Source organism: Hippopotamus amphibius, chromosome 4 (genome assembly GCF_030028045.1).
Source record: "Hippopotamus amphibius kiboko isolate mHipAmp2 chromosome 4, mHipAmp2.hap2, whole genome shotgun sequence".
NCBI classification, from domain to species: domain Eukaryota; kingdom Metazoa; phylum Chordata; class Mammalia; order Artiodactyla; family Hippopotamidae; genus Hippopotamus; species Hippopotamus amphibius.
Window position 1 is genome coordinate 134,391,040 of NC_080189.1, and position 17,295 is coordinate 134,408,334.

Genomic DNA, 17,295 nt, shown 5'->3' on the forward strand with positions numbered 1-17,295 from the left:
AAATCAAAACGATTCTGAGAAATGAGGAGAAACAAAAATCACGAGACGTAAGAAGTATTTCAGTAAACTAGATCATGCAGATAAACAAAATTAGTTAATACACACATAATCTGAATAACACAGTGAGTAACCTTGCCCTAACCAAAAAACTTTTCAACCCTCAAAAAGAACAACCATTTTATTACATGTTTAAGATAGTCACAAAAAAAGATCACATATTAGACCAATACAAAGAAGGACTTTACAATTCTAAAGAATCGGTATCAAACAGACCCTATTCTTTAACCACATCGTTTCTTAAGCTTAGAAATCATGTTATAATTTTATTAAGTCCAAAGAGTTCCTTTATTTTTTCTGATGTTAACTTTATGATGTAAAGAAATGTAATTACCTTGTGAGCACTAATTTTTCCAATTTCATCCAGATCCAAAAACATGTCCAAATCACATCCTAGTTTCCCAAAACTGTTCACCGAAGAGCCAAAGGGTCTGACGGCGCAGTCTGGAAAATACGCAGCTGCTACATCTTCAATAAGAGAGCAGGTGAGATATCGGAGCTTGGTGTTCTCCTCTGTTAGCTGGGATTCCTTCAAGAGAGTGTTCAGCTGATCATCTACCTAGCTGGCCAAAACAAACACAACAGAATACAGGAAATGTTCAGGTCACATAAAATAACTGTCATTTTCCTCCTAGAGGTTGGATGGCTTAGGAGACGTACGTTAAAAATATGCAATCTTCCATCCTCGAGTTGGAGATGCCTTAGAGGACTGGGGCAGGGAGGGTGGGGGGGACTCGAGGGGGGGGGGGCGTCAAGGAAGGGAGGGAATATGGGGATATGTGTATAAAAACAGTTGATTGAACCTGGTGTACCCCCAAAAAAATAAAAAAAAATAAAAAAAAAAAATATGCAATCTTTCTACATTTAGCTTTAAAAGAAGATTTTACAAATGCCCTTTAAAAAGCACTGGAGGAATGAGGGCACCAGCAAAAAAAAAGTTGACTAGAATTAAAACTACTACTTTTCTTAGGCAATGAGTATAAATTATTGTTTTAGGGAAATGAAAATAGTAAAATGCTCCAGTAGGGGAGGTCGAAACAACCACAAATCTAGACATTTAAACACAGTTGGGGGGGGGGGGGGGGGAGAAGAGAAGAACCATTGTTAAAGGCAAGAAACACTAGAAATAAGCTAGGCTTCAAGGAATGAAGGCCCAAGATCCCCCAGTTCTTTAGAATAACGGGCCTGTACATTCCCGAGAAGACCGGTGTCAAAACGATCACACCGTGAAGATGCGCGCTGGAGCTCAGTATTTAAAACAAAAACCACAGCCTTAAATGTCCACATTTGAAAATAACACTGAAAATAACTGAACTAAACATTTAACCAAAGAAAAATAAATAACAGAAAGTAGAGGAAATATAAAAGGTTAGAAATAAAGTTTTAAAAGTTAGAAAATCAACCCCTAAAATAGTATTTTGATAAATAAAACCATAAACAGATTCTTGGAAAGGACTAGTTAAACCTTTGACAAGTCTGAGTAAGAAAAACCAAAACTACTATAAACATTATTAGAGCAGGAAAAAAAAAGAGAGATAGAACCAGAAATAAGATATTTTACAACTTACAAAAGAATGCCACGTACAGTTATATGTCATGTTGACAAGAGAAAGAAAACCAGAAAAATCCAAAGGCACAAAACTTTGGAAGAATGTGGTTCCTTCTGAGGATTACAAATGGGGCATGGTGACAGGAAATAGGGAAGGATTACTTTTACTTTTCACTCAGTATATTCTGTAGTCTGAATATTTAGTAATAAAAACTTATATAAAACAAGTCAAACACACACACACATCAAGTAAGGGAAGTATACCTATAAACTTACACTTCCTGCGCAACAAAGTGATTCAAAAAGCTTCTTGCTTGAAGGAGAAGACTGATTACTACATTGAATACTTGACTGCTCAGAAGTCTGGTTTACTGGATTCTTCAACTTTAAATTGAAGTAGCGTGATCTGAACGGAATTGCAGCCTCTGTGCCCAGGCTTGGAGTACGAGTTACATTCTGCAGTGAAGCTATACTTTCCTTTTGACTAAATTCTACAACAGCATAAAGACCCTATACCAAAAATATAAGAAGAGAACACATTTCAAAATACCATTTTTAACATAGCACTTCAGTTCATATTTCAAAGCAATTATAACAAAAAATATTAATTTTTTAAAATTTACTATATGCTTCTAACACAAGCCATGGTTTTTAACCGTTATAAACATTATAAAATAATATTAGGAGAAGCTGAAAATAATGCTGAAATACAAAATTAAAAGGCAAAACAAAAATCTCCCACTGGCTTCTACACCTAAGATAATGGAACAATTTAAAGTATTCAAATTATGAAATGATTCAGTTATAATTCTGTTTATAATTCTGTGATACTCCTATAAGATTTCTGTTCTAATATCAAAGAAGAACCTCATTAAAGAATTTTAGACAAAGAAAGACGTAGGATATCAAAACAATCTAACTTTACCATACTGTAGAGGCAACAAAGCAAAAAATAACTTAAAAAAATATGACTGTGAAGTTAGATTGTTTTTCAAATACTTACAAAACTTTCATAGAAGAAGTGGCTGTTAATAGGCCCATGCTGGGATAAATGCTTGAGAAGTTTTTTCTCGCTGATTTTATTTGGGCAGTGAATTAGCACAGTCCGCTGGGCCTGTTCTCGTCTCTCTTTTTGCACCTCAGAGAATCTCTTTTTTGGAGTCCTGTCTTCAGAGCCTGCAAGTGAGACAAAGACATTCACAACACACACATACACACGTAAAATTTAAAGCATCTCTTGATAAGGTATGTAAAGATTTTACACCTGACTATAGCCAACTTTATCCTAATCTCATCTTTCTTCTCCTCCTTTATAAGGGTGAAGCGATACTTCTCCCAGTCTATTACCACACTCCTGTGATACCATCAACACTGTCCACTCTGTTTTGATTGACTACACTCAAGGCATAGTGCTAAAAAGGGAGCGTTTCACAAAATTTTAAAAGCACAGGCAGAAAAGTAAAACCACTTCCACAAATACACACATACAAAGTCTGTATGAGCTGTAACATTCCAAAGCCTACAGAAATTATTCCAAGCCCGGGCGCAATGAGATAATGAGTACTGAAGTAAGTTACCAGTTTTTCTCTGTAAAGGGTCTTGATCTGGCTGAAAAAGTTAACAGTGAGTTACCAACTAGCATGTGCTCTGCATCACAGGGAAATCTAAGAATCTGAAACCTAGTTGCTGCCCATAAAGAGCTCATGATACTTTTTACTAAAGAAATAGGGGGGTTTGTTTGTTCGTTTTTCATTAAAAACTATTCAGGGGTTAGGGATTTTACAAGCACAGAAAATGAAGACAAGAGCTGTGGTGGTCAAGAAGCAAATATTAATCCACTGATCACAAATCAACAAGTGAACTAAATACAAGAAAAAAGAAAACCATTCAAGTTCTAATTCTGAAGAGATTAAACAGATTAGAAAACTTACCTGATGCACAGAAATAAGCGAAGGCTTTTAGCCTTATCTTCTTTCAAAAGGTTATAGAATTGATGGATAAAGGAAATACGGCACACACCCTGAACCTTTGTTTCAGCACACCCCAAGACATCCTCATGGACAAGACAGAGAAATGCGGGTAATAAGAGTTGGCGGGTCCCTACACTCTGCTGGGCAGCACCCACCTAGAGGCAAGTCTCACCAGGGCACGCGTGGCCCCGCCCTACTCCACATTCCTAACAACCCATCAAACATAACTGAATATCTTTCCCACACTCACTGTATAGATGCTAAAAATACATCTCTTAAATATGCATCCTCATCTCTACTCCAGATGTCAATTCTTTAACATTAATCTCTCATTTCACACCTGGAACCTAACAGCCTGACTCCTAAACTGGTCTCATTCACTCCAGTCTTGCCCTTCTCCATATCACTGCCAAAGTCATCTCTATAAAATAATCTCTGTCAGAAAGTCTTCTTTGACTTCCCTACTTAAAGCCTGTCAACAGCTTCCCTGCTGCATTCCCGATCAGGTCTAAGCCCGGCAGCCTGGGTATACAGCTCCCGGCATCCGGGCCTCTCTCCTCAGCCGAGTCAACTTCCACCACCTTCTCCTCCGCCCTGCTCACCTACGGTGCTCTTCACACACACTATGAACTCTTCACGTCTTCTTCTCTCTGGCTGGAATGCCCACCTTCTCATTTTCTGCCCTGCAAACTCCCACATCCTCCAAATCGTGCTCAGCTCTGTGAAGACTTCCGACTCCCCTCGACAGAATCACTTCCACCTCTGCAATGCCTCACTTCAACATCTACAGAAGAATGTAAGTCACTGTGTTGTGTTTACTTAACAACACGGAAGAACATCTATCTTCCATCCTGAGGACAGGGACTTCTCTTACTCTCTTTGACCTCAGTCTACTGACAGCCCTTCCAACTGGTCCCTATTTCCTTCTTTTTTTCCATCTAGGCTTTTCTCACCCACTTTTCCAGCTGTAATTACCGCCTCTATCTTCTTGTCTCTGATATTTACTGAGTCTAGACTGATGTCCAACTGCTTATTGTAAAAGTAAAGTCAAACTGTAAAATTTCATAGAGTAAAAGTATAAATCCTCCCCCAGTTCTCTCCCTCTAATACCCATTTATTAGGTTTGATACTTAGCTTTCCATACATTTTCAAGGCATATATAAACACAAACATTTGTATCTCTCTGGAGGTAAACATTTTTCATGCAACTGAAATTACTGAAAATGCACTATACATTCTATTCTGTAATATGCTTTTAAATATTTAATACATTATGGATATCTTTTCATGTCGGTAGATATACATTTACCTCATCTTTTAAATAAATGCATAAATATTCTTGGATATTTATGGTAATTTAGTCAAAATCCTCTAAGATAAGTACTGAGATGGTTTACCTTTTTCACTCTCATTAACAATATTTCAATGTCATCGGTATACAACGTTTTTGCGCTTCTTTGCAGGTATTTCCCTGCAGCTGGATTACTGGGGAAGAGCAGGAATTCAAACGTGAGAAAGAGATGGAGAAGTCTGATGAAAGACGGGGTAAGGTGCTTGAGAAGACGGGGGAGGCAGAGTCTACAGGACTAACCGCTCTGACCTGAACAACAGTAGGCACAAATGGAGTAGACAGGACAAAGTCATGCAAGGGGCAAAAAGTTCAGGTAGCGTAAGTTCATCATCCTGCAAAAGGCTTGTCAAATCTACAAACGACACAAACTTGGGAGGAAAAACTAATAAGTGTTAATATTTTCAGACAGACTCAAATTTGCAGTGGTCTTGATGACATAATCTGATAAGCATAAACACAAAAAATACCCTCCTGCATTTAGAATTAAAAACAACATAAAGACACAAGCACATAATGGGGGAAAATTCAGCTAGCAGTAGGTATATAAAAGAAGACCAAAAGTTTGATTTGATGAAAGCTCAAAATGAGCCAAGGAAATGTCTTAACTTCTGGGGTGAGGACAGGGAGAAGACAGATATAGATATAAAATCCAAATCCAAGGGGTAATAGCACTTTTTCCCATTTATGGTCAGGCCACAATGGAGCACACGCTCTGCTCTGGACACAACGGACATGAAGGATACTGAGGAACCAGAGAGCATCTGGAAAGGAGTAATAAAAGGTCTAGACACTCTGATAGAGAATTACTGTAGAGAAAGTGGGGATTTACAACCCGGAAACAAACTAATGAGAACCCGAGAGCTGTCCTTCCATTGGTGTAGCACTTCCCAGTGTTCACAGAAACATTCCCTTCTGAATCTCACAATAACCTTTTGAGACAGACAGGGCAGGTATCATTACTGGTGAAAAAACTGCACAAAGGCAAACATCTAGCAAGCTGGGTAGCCTCCTGTAGAGGTTAGCTGATGTTTGGTTGACTGGCATCTGTCCCCCTTGTTCTGGTAACAGCACAACCCTGCTTGTGTGGTTGTGGGGGGCTGTCAATAGTTATTCTCCATCACACATGCCCCCACCCCACTAGATGGGCCAGGACTATCAGACGATTTCAAACAGCATCTCTTGCTCCAGGAGGTGGGGGTGTGCTGATCAACAGCTCTTTCTTAGAATCTTTCAAATTCAGGCAAAAGATCATTTTATTCTTCCCTTTGGAGAAAGCTGCAAGCTGCTGGTGGCCAACTCCCCCCCCGCCGCCCCCCCATCAACAACCCATGCAGAAGAAGAACCTGAGACAAGGAGGCCACCAAACAATAGCTGAGCAAACAATACCTCACTCTGATCACATCCATCCAGGAGACCATAAGGCAGTCATGTCGCTCTCTGGAGTCTGGTTAAATGGTTAGTATATCCTCCCTTCTCTACTTAAGCTAATTTGAGTTTGCTTCTGTCACCTGCACCCGTAGAGTCCTGAACAATACACTACATATTCTTGTTCTGAAATCAGGGTTCTTTCCACCCCTCACATGAAAGCTATATCAAAACTAAGACCAACAGGGAAATGGGAAATTAGTAGATTTAACTCATTATAAATATTTTTTCAGCAATTAGAGCCTGACCAAAAATGGAACTGACTGATTTATGAAACAGTGTGTTCCCTGTTACCAGAAAATGTAATTAGCAAAGTTTTGGCAATGAGTTCTCACACAGTGAAAAACTCAACTGGATATTTCTCAATTTCCTTCTAATTATAAAACTATATGCTTCTAAGTGAGTTATATAGTGTAATCACCTTCTTCTCTTTAAAATGGAAAAGAAATTCAAATGAGGATTTTGTTACTTGTTACGCCTCACAAGAGTCTCTGAATATTTAGACAGATATATTAGCCTAATGATACAAAATGAAACACATTTCCTGAGAAAAACAACAAAGCTCTATTAAGTGAAGCAGTGGAATCAAAAACGTTTGTTCTTACCTTTGCTACTGAATAGCTGAGTAAGTCTGATCCACTTCCTAAGCCATCTGAACCAAACTGTTTCCCCATCTCTAAAATGCAGTAATAATAATTCCTTCCAAACCTACTTCACAGAGTTTTACAACTCAAAGAGCACATGAAAATACTCTAAAATTTAAACCACTATACACATGTTAAATCACTGTAACTTCTTTGGCAAAAGCCTAACTCAAATTTTCTGTCACTTAATAATTTTCAACAGAAGCAGCTTCTACTAAATACAACCCAATCAGTATTTCAATGAACTATCACATAAAGTAATATTTCCCACTCTCTGTCAATACCAGTCTTTCATACAGTTTGATGAGGACAGCAACCCTACCATTTATTTTAAGGAAAATTACTGTACTTGTTTAGTCTACTTGAGAACTCTTCCCAGAAATAATTTCATATATTAAAACTACAGCTCCAAGAAATGGCAAAAATCAACACAGTTTGCTTAACAGCGGGACTCGAAGTCTAAATTAACTCGGCTGCAAATCACTTAGCTCCTTTGCGCCTCTGTCTACATCTCTAAACTGAAGACTGTGATACATTTCCTGCCAGATTGTTTTAAGAAATGTAGAGAACATACACGCAGTTCTTGGGTCACAAGAGGGATGAATGGACTTCTCAACACAGCAGCATATAAATTCAGAATGCCTGCCTGTTCCAGCCCATGCAAATCTGTTACCAAGCTGATTCTACCCAAAATGGCCACAATAATAAGACAAACGGCAGTAATTTCAGAGGCAGAGCCTCCACGGGAGGACCAGGGATCCTGACTACTCATCAAGGCTCCGCTGCGCTCGACCTCCATCGGCAACTTGGGAGCAAGAACACCAATCCCACCTGTGAGCGAGGACCGCGCCTGACTGAACTGTGGCATCACTGGCAGCAGTATTTCGCCAAACCGCGCAACACGAACCAACTACTTCTGGCCTGCACTTCAGACCTTTGAACCTCATTACTGAGCGCCCAGTCCCCGAAGGAAGAAACGTCACACACCCCGTCGCCGCCACCACGAGCCACGGCGGCGGCCCCAGGCTCCCGCAGCGAGGTCAGACGAGGCCGGGACTCGGCCGTGGGGTCCCCCGCCGCTCGTACAGCCCGAGAGCCCGCCCGCGACCCCGGGCTCTTCTCCCTTCCCTCGCCCGCGGCGGGTCGCGGCCACAGCCCCGGCGCCACACCTGTCTCCGCGCTCCCCGAAGACGGCTCTTCCCTCCCGACGTCGGCGGCCACCGTTCCTGGGCAAGTGAGGAGCCTGCGGAGGGGACGCTGGGCTTGACTTCTCTGAGCACGTAGGGGCAAACGGGTCAACAGCCCCACGCCGCGAGCCGCCATTGTCAAAGCGGCAGAAGCACGGACGAAAGGGCGCCGGGCTTCCGCGCATGCGCGCTCAGGAGAGAAGGATGGGAGGCCTAGAGGGTCAAACTAGGCGAAGGACGTTCGCTTACAAAATAAAGGGAGTTGCGGCTTGAATGAGGCTCTCAGACGTGTATTATTTCCACTCTCCCACGGTTCTCTAAAAGAAGACTCCCAAGAGAACGAGCACGCCACCTACTCTTTCACACTAAGTCATGAAAATAGAACCAGAGAGCAAGGGCATGAGGGAGGAGCACTGACTTGCAAATCTCTACTTAGAATATAATAAACGATAACTCTTCCTTTACCAAACACTGTTTTAAGTGCTTTACGTGTGTTGACATTTTTAATCCGTACAACAGCCCTGTGATGTAGGAACTCTTATAATCTCCATTTGTTTATGGGGAGGTTAAGGCATAGAGAAGTTAAGTAACATCCCTAAAGTTGCACAGCCAGGCAGGGGCAGAGATGGAAGTTAAATCTAGGTTTCCTGGTACAGGGTTTCTTCCTTTTCTCTTTCTGTCTATCTTTCTTTCTCTCTTTCTCTCTCTCTTTCTTTCTCTTTCTTTTTCTTTCTTTTTTCTCTCTCTCTTTTGTAACAATTTTATTGAGATTTAATTCATATGTAACACAATGCACCCCTTTAGGTGTACCATTCAATGGTTTTTAAGTATATTCACAAAGATGGGCAATAATGACAATCTTTTTTTTTTTTTAAGTTTTTTGATGTGGACCCTTTTGAAAGTCTTCATCGCATTTGTTACAATATTGCTTCTGTTTCATGTTTTGGTTTTCTGGCTGGAGGCCTGTGGGATCCTAGCTCCCCCACCAGGGATCCAACCAGCACCCCCTACACTGGAAGGCGAAGGCTTAACCACTGGACCACCAGGGAATTCCCTCACAATCATTTTTAGAACATTTTCATCACCTCCAAAAGAAACCTTATGCCTGTTAGTTACCACACCTAATCACCACACTCCTCCCAGCCATGAATAACCCCTTATCTGCTATGTGTCTCTATGAAATTGCCTTTCTGGACATTTCATATAAATGGAATCACACAATGTGTGTATTTTGTGACTGCTTCTTTCACTCGGTATAATGGTTTCAAGGTTCGTCTTTGTTGTAGTGTCTATCAGTACCTTATTCCTTTCTACGGCCGAATAATACTCCATCATATGACTATGCCACAGGTGGTTATCCAGTCATCACGTAATGGGCATTTGTGTTGTTTCCACGTTTTCGTTATTATAGATAATGCTGTCATGAACTTTCATGTACAAGTTTTTGTGTGAACATGTGTTTTCACTTCTCTTGGGTATGTACCTAGGAGTAGAATGGCTGGGTCATATGTTAACTTTTTGAGGAACTGTGGGCTATTTTCCAAAGCAGCCGCATCCTTTTCATTCTCACCCCTAGTGTGTGAGTGCTCCAATTTCTGCACATTCTTGTCAATACTTCTTATTTTCCTTTTTATAAATTTATTCCGTTCTATTTTTGCTCAATCGAATTCTAATTATAAAGTTTTTATAATAAGCATTTGTCAACATATTAATTTAGCCATTAAAAAATTAAATAGAGGATTCTTGAAGGATAATGGTAGTGTTTTATTTTTTAACCTGTGTGGTGGGGCTACCGTTGTTCATTGTATTAGAATTCTTCTTACCAGACACATGTTTATACATGTTAGTTTGTATCTATTCAATATTTCATAAAAGGTTAACACTCATGTAATCTGATTGTTTTCTCCTTAATGACTGCTCTTTTGGAAAGACCAGTGCAAATACATTTTGGTCAATAAGTTGGAGGTTCTGGTTAGCTGAGATCAGTTCAGTCAGGTTTCTCTATGTCTATCAATAATCGCACCCATATTGCCAAGGAGGAGGGTGGATGGGGGAGGAAGGATTGGGAGGTGGGATGAGCATGTAAACTATTACATACAGGATGGGTAAGCAACAAGGTCCTGCTGTATAGCGCAGAGAGCTATATTCAATATCCTGTGATAAACTATAGTGGAAAAGAATATGAAAAAGAATATATGTATGTATACATATAAAACTGAATCACTTTGCTGTACAGCAGAAATTAACACAACATTGTAAATCAACTATACTTCAATAAAAAAAAAATTACCCCATAGATTCTCTCAAACATGGCAAAAAAGAACTAAACTTTGAGGTGTTATTGAGTATTTGTTACAGATGGGAGCCTTAATTTACTGGCTGACAAAGTTTACCTTCTATTACGGATTGAATTGTGCCCTCCCCCCCACAAAAAAAGGTATGTTGAAATCCTAACCCCCAGGACCTCATAATGTGACCTTATTTGGAAATAGGGTTATTACAGATGTAATCAGTTAAGATGAAGTCTACTGGAGTAGGGGGACACAACTGGTCCTTATAACAAGACAGCCAGGTGAAGTCAGATACACAGGGAGAATCCCAGGTAAGGATAAGGCAGAGATTGGAGGGATGTGACCAGAAGACAGAGAACACCAAAGATGACCAGCAAACCACAGAAGCTGGGAACAGACAGAAAGAATTCTCCTGTAGATTTCAGAGGGATGTCTATCCTTCAGAAAGGTGAGACAGGGCTTCCCTGGTGGTGCAGTGGTTAAGAATTCTCCTGCCAATGCAGGGAATGTGGGTTCAATCCCCGGTCTGGGAAGATTCCCACATGCCTCGGAGCAACTAAGCCTGTGCGCCACAACTACAGAGCCTGCACTCTGGAGCCCGCAAGCCACAACTATTGAGCCCATGCGCCACAACTACTGAAGCCCATGCGCCTAGAGCCCATGCTCTGCAGCAAGAGAAGCCACTGCACTGAGAAGCCCATGCACTGTAACAAAGAGTAGCCCCTGCTCTCCACGACTAGAGAAAAGCCCAAGTGGAGCAATGAAGACCCAACGCAGCTGAGAAGGAGAAGGAGAAGGGTGAATTGGCATTTTTTTAAAACAAACATATTATTTTTATCATTAAAAAGAAAAAGGAATCCTATGCAGATTGGAAAGCCAATAGAAAAAGAGTTAGCAAATTCATAAATTGTGTCTACATTTCATATGCCAGTAAAATACTTTTTGCACGTTAAGCTAGTCTTTGATATGATGTGAATGTGTGATTTAAGTCTCCAGAGACCATACATTCAGTCTGTGCCCATGTAGTTATTAACTCCACACTCTTTCACTCTCAGAAGTGCTCCAGTTCAGACAATAAATTGTCCGGCTACATTACTAATGTGCTTTCAGATCCTGGTTTCCTGTTCAAGTCACCAGGAAGGATTTTCATGTCATGAATATATTGACTGAGAACAGCTCAGCAAGCAGAGGTGCCAGGGACAGTTTTACTAGCAGAGAAAAGCAAACTTATAACTGAGATTTTGAAAGGCATGAGCTATTACAATCTTGCAACGCCTTTGAAATTATGTTTTTTATAAAGTCATGAAAATTTTGCATTCTCTACAATATTTATATTTTTGCTGCAATAGAAAAATAACACTTCTCCTCACTATAGAGTGAAATTAGTCAGCCCTCTGTATCCATAAGTTCCACATCTGCAGATTCAACCAAACTCAGATGGAAAACATTTGAAAAATAAAATTCCAGGAAGTTCTAAAAAGCCAAACCTGAATTTTCCCCATGAAGACAACTATTTACATAACATTTACATTGTGCTAGGTATTATAATCTAGAGATGATTTAAAGTACAGTTGACTCTTGAACAACACGGGTTTGAAATGCATGAGTCTACTTACATGTGAATTTTTTTCAATAAATTTATTGGAAAATGTTCTGGAGATTTGGGACAATTTGAAAAAACTTACAGATGAAACTCATAGCCTAGAAATACAAAAAAAAAAATTAAGAAAACGGTTATGGTATGAATTCATAAACTATATGTAGATACTAGCCTATCCTTACATAGGCATAAGGTGAGTGATATTTAATATAAATTAATAATGAGTTAGTTTCCTTACTGTTTTATAGCTTTGCTTTCAAAGAATTACATTATTGTACAGAATGCCTCTCTCTTGTAATTGGAGAAGCTGTGTATGAGCCTATCATCATAGGTAAGTGGTATTTTAAAAAATGCAACAATCTTTCTGATACTGTATTATGAGTGTGAGGTAATACTGTATGCTATAAAGTTTTGTAATGATTCATTCATTAGTGTATGTGAACTGTGAGGCAATCCTATCCGTGACACTAGGGGACCATAAAGTAATCATATTTCTGCTTCCCCGTTATCAATGCATGAATTACTATACCTGAGTTTCTTTTTCACATTATCTTTTAACTTTTGTTGTCTAGTGTTAATAATATGTATGACGTCTACAGTGTTTTGTATCATGTAAGACAATACTGACATAGGTGCTGACAGACAATTCATCTTGTAAACAGATGACATAAACTTACAGTATCCATAAATACGATACTGTAAATGTATTTTCTCTTCCTTATGATTTCCTTAATTACATTTTCTTTTTTCTAGCTTACTTTATTGTTAGAATACGGTACATAGTACATACAACATACAAAATATGTGTTAATTGACTGTTTATGTTATTGGTAGGGCTTCCAGTCAACATTAGGCTGTTAGTAGTCACGTCTTGGAGGAGTTCAAAGTTATATGTGGATTTTCCACTGCACGGGGGTCAGCACCCCAACCCCCTCATTGTTCAAAGATGGACTGTACACAGGAGGATGTGTGTAGGTTATATGATAATACTACGTCATTTTATACAAGGGACTTGAGCATCCGTGGATTTTGGAATCTGCAGGGGTCCTGAAATGAATCCCCTGAGGATACTGAGGGATGCTGTACTTTATGTCTCCCTTCAAATCATCTTTGAGTAAAATCCACAGTTCTCATACACAAATGCCTGAGATTCCTGCCCTCCCACTGCTGCCGAAACTCGGCCTCTGTTCACCGGTGCCGAATAGAAACACAGAGACAGAGTTTGGGGTGAAGTGGAAAAGAGTAGCTTTTATTGCTTTGCCAGGCAAAAGGGGCCACAGCGGGCTAATGCCCTCAAGACTGTGTGACCCACCCTGGAGGGGGCAGTGAGGAGTCTTATAGTGTTAAATGAGCAGGGCGTGTTCAACTGGTGGACACTCTTCTGACTGGTTGGTGGTGAGGTGAATGGGAATCAATAGCATCAACCTTCTGGTTCCAACCTGTCTGGGGTCTCCGTGCTTGTGGGCAGCATACAGTTACCTTCTTCCACCTGGTGGGGGTTTCACTATCTGTAAAACAGCTCAAAGGACATGGCTCAGAATATTATCTATAGCCCTTAAAGAGGAACTAAAGGTCCTTGACTTTGTTTAATGGCTAAAATATTATTATTTTGTCTTGCCTGACTGTTTTCCTTTCTTTCTGCATTTTCTCACTTCTCTGATTAAATTTTTTTTGACTGAAGTTCTTCTACAGACAAAAGGTGGGCAGAGGACATGGGTGGGAGTCTATTCTGGGAGGGTCTCCTAGGGTCCTGCTCGGTTACACAATGTACAAGACACAGCTCTGATGCTGGGGACTCACTCTCCTTTATCAAATGCCCAAGTGGCCAGTCAAAGGTGGAACTGCAGACTTTCACAGACTTCTCTGCATCCCACCATCTAGTCAGGACAGACCCCGCTGGGGAAACGGCCTTTAGTTCACGACATGTTCCGCCTCGCCCAGCTTTTCATCTCTCAGCAGCAAGGAAAGCTCACAAATCCCTTTTACTTGCTTTAGACCAACACATGCGGAAAGATTTACTTATATATTGGTAAACAGAAATATACATTTATATGAATTCCATCCATCCATCCATTCATTGCTTAAGTCCAAAGAACCAATCTCAGAGCTGTTCCTCAAAGCTCAGCCTCGCACCTGGCACAAGGGCAGCCCCTGGCTAGTAACTGAGGATCCGGCAGGTAGGGGAGAGAGCACAGACCTGGGAGTTGGGAGACTGGATTCTGGTCCTGCCTATTCCAGGAATCTGCTATCTGTGTTCTTCGGAAAGAAGCTCAAATTCTTGCTTTTGTCATTTGCGTCTGCTCAACTGCAGGAAGAGGAACATGGGGTCTTCTCTTTCCTCACAACAGCGAGACTTAGAGTTCAATTAAGACATATTCCCTTAAAATTCTGTGCCAGTGCTGTAAGGTGCTAAAAGGTTATACCAAGAGAAAACTGTGTTTCTGCCCTCAGGGAATCCATGCTCTGCTGAGGCAAGCAGACTGGTCCACAGGTAAGTTGTGTCTAGTGGTAAATGCTAGAAGGGAAAGGGAGCCTGAAGCAGATGTTCCAGAAAGGTGTGGTGTGTTGTGAGGGAGGGGTGGGCTGCTGGAACAGGCAAGAGCGGTTCTCTCTCTCTCTCAAGATTGTGAGCAGTTTGATGTTACAGGGATTGTGACTCATTCGTCCCCATTCCTCTGGCAGTAAGAACATAACACGTTCACAATTCACTGAATTAAGCGCTGATGTAGGGCATCTATCCATCAGCTGACCTATTAGTTTTCATTTCCACTTGGTTTGATTCCACTTGGTTTCATTTCCACTTGAGTTTCTTCCATTTGCTCCTTTACAGTAAACAGACTTTTTACTATAATTTTACATGTTTGAAGACGAGGAACTTATTAATCTTCTACCAATTTAGAGTTAAGATAATTTGGACAGAGATGAGACTAAAGTTACCTTTCCATTGTTTGTGAAAACGGGCTTTGCAATGAAAATTAAAATGTCAACTGTGTGTGAGTTTCTTTGAACCAGTTGAACCTCTTAGGAATGTCTTTCAGATGGTTTGGCAATACTTGTTAGAATTACAAATGCATCTTTGTAATCTTTGTTCCAGCAATTCTATTTTTAGAAATTTATTATAGAGACATACTTGCTTTTAGAGGAAGTGATAAGAAATAACCCAGAGGAAAGAGGAGGCTCTTTATCTGCTGATCTGAAACAATCTTCAAGATACATTGTTAATTCAATATCCTGTAATAAACGATAATGGAAAAGAATATGGAAAAAAATGAGCATATATGTGTGTATAACTGAATCACTTTGCTGTACAGCAGAAACTAACACAATGTTGTAAATCAACCACACTTCAATTGAAAAAAAATTTATTTAAAAAAGATACATTGTTAAAAATGCTAAGTAAAGAGATTTCCCTGGCGCTGTTGTTAAGAATCTGCCTGCCAATGCAGGGGACACGGGTTGAAGTCCGTGTCCGGGAAGATCTCACATGCCTCAGAGCAACTAAGCCCACGTGCCACACTACTGAAGCCTGCTCACCTAGAGCCCATGCTCTGCAACAAGCCACAGCACAGAGAATGCTGTGCACTGAAATGCAGAGTAGACCCTGCTCAACGCAACTAGAGAAAGCCGATGCAGCAATGAAGACCCAGCACAGCCAAAAATAAATGGATAAATAATAAATAAAATAGTAAAAACAAAATTGCTAAGTAAAGCAAACAGAGAGTAGGACAGTAAACACACACACACACAATCGCTTGTGTATGTACAGATTGTCTCTGGAAGGACATACAAAATATCAGGTAGATTTGGTTGACTTTGAAGATGGGACTGAAAGGCTAGAAGACAAGAGTGGGATTGTTTATACCTTGTGTAGCTTTTGAAGTTTTAAACATTTTTAGACATTATAACTCTAAATTTGATTCTAAAGGTTTAAAATACTTCTTCATTAAAAATGTAAAATGTCTCAAATCTACAGCTTGGCTCCAAAGAGATGAACTGAGGATCTGATGGCTGGGGGAGGCAAGGTGACTGACTTTCTTTTTTTTTTTTTTAAGAACTTTTATTGAGATACAATTGACATACAATAAACTGCATATGTTTAAGGTGTACAATTAGATTTTTTTTTCTTATTGGTAATGTATATATGGCAATCCCAGTCTCCCAATTCATCCTCCCCCCCAACCCCCTCTCGCCCCCTCCCCCCGCTTTCCCCACTTGGTATCCATGTTTGTTCTCTACATCTGCGTCTCTATTTCTGCCTTGCAAACCGGTTGATTTATACCATTTTTCTATATTCCACATATATGTGTTAATATACAATATTTGTTTTTCTCTTTCTGACTCACTTCACTCTGTATGACAATCTCTAGGTCCATCCATGGGGAGACTTACTTTCATTGTCTGCATTTCACATCTTAAAATTTTTTTTTAACCATGTATATCTGGGGGGGAAAGGAAGTATGCACCTTTAAGCATTTTAGATCTTCCATATAACTTGGTTTTTGAAGTTATTATATACATTCTTAAATACCATATGGTCAAAATACATTGAAAAATCATATACAATTTTGTAATTACGTATTCTAAATTTATTATAATTCAAACTGACGATTCACATCCATATCTTTGGGTTTTATGGTTTATAGCCATATTTCACCTGTTACTTGCAGTTCCATAGTTCTAGGAGCTATCTACTCATACGAAAAGCTTCTTTTAAAATCATATTCTCTTTGAATTAATCCTCATGAGTAGTTTCCAGAAACCAGGGAATCAAGGCTGACATGATGCTCTGTGAAATACAATCGATGAACTATGAAAATTGATCATCTGACAAGCCAGTTGCTAAATACATTCAATGCGCTCATTATATAAACTTTCAGCTGCCCCAGAAGTTCAAGCCAGGAGGCCTTTGGTGAATCACAGCCTGGGTATCAGCTGCCCATCCCAATCACTCAGTAAAATTCAGTCTTAAGAGTTCGTCAGGATTTATAGGGGACAAGTACGATTGCCAAAGTGAGGTCTCATGCTTAGATTACACAGAGCGATCAACTGTCCCTATGTAGTTTCCGTGGAATTGATAACAAACTGTTTCCCTAGTTCAGTGTCTGTGAGGTCTGTGTATCTAGTTCAGTGTATCCAGTTCAGTGTGTCTATCTCTGTCAACATTTAAAGCAATCGCTCAGCCCCTTCTGTTCAGATCGGCAGCGCCCCTTAGCCCATCCCT

At 40.0% G+C, this 17,295-nt stretch overlaps 1 protein-coding gene across 5 annotated transcripts in view; it reads right to left on the bottom strand.

Annotated features, from left to right (window-relative positions):
- MTPAP (mitochondrial poly(A) polymerase) overlaps positions 1-8,348 on the bottom strand; it is a 67,486-nt gene extending 59,138 nt beyond the window's left edge. For all 5 annotated transcript variants that reach the window (XR_009053200.1, XR_009053201.1, XM_057731829.1 and 2 more), the window contains exons 1-4: positions 8,166-8,348; positions 2,610-2,782; positions 1,883-2,116; positions 392-616 (exon numbers count right to left, since the gene is read on the bottom strand). Coding sequence is in view for 3 of the 5 variants with exons in the window: in XM_057731829.1 (XP_057587812.1) it covers positions 392-616; positions 1,883-2,116; positions 2,610-2,782; positions 8,166-8,319 (786 nt within the window). In the remaining 2 variants the exon portion in view is untranslated. The remainder of the gene's footprint in view (positions 1-391; positions 617-1,882; positions 2,117-2,609; positions 2,783-8,165) is intronic.
- Between the last annotated feature and the right edge of the window lie 8,947 nt (positions 8,349-17,295).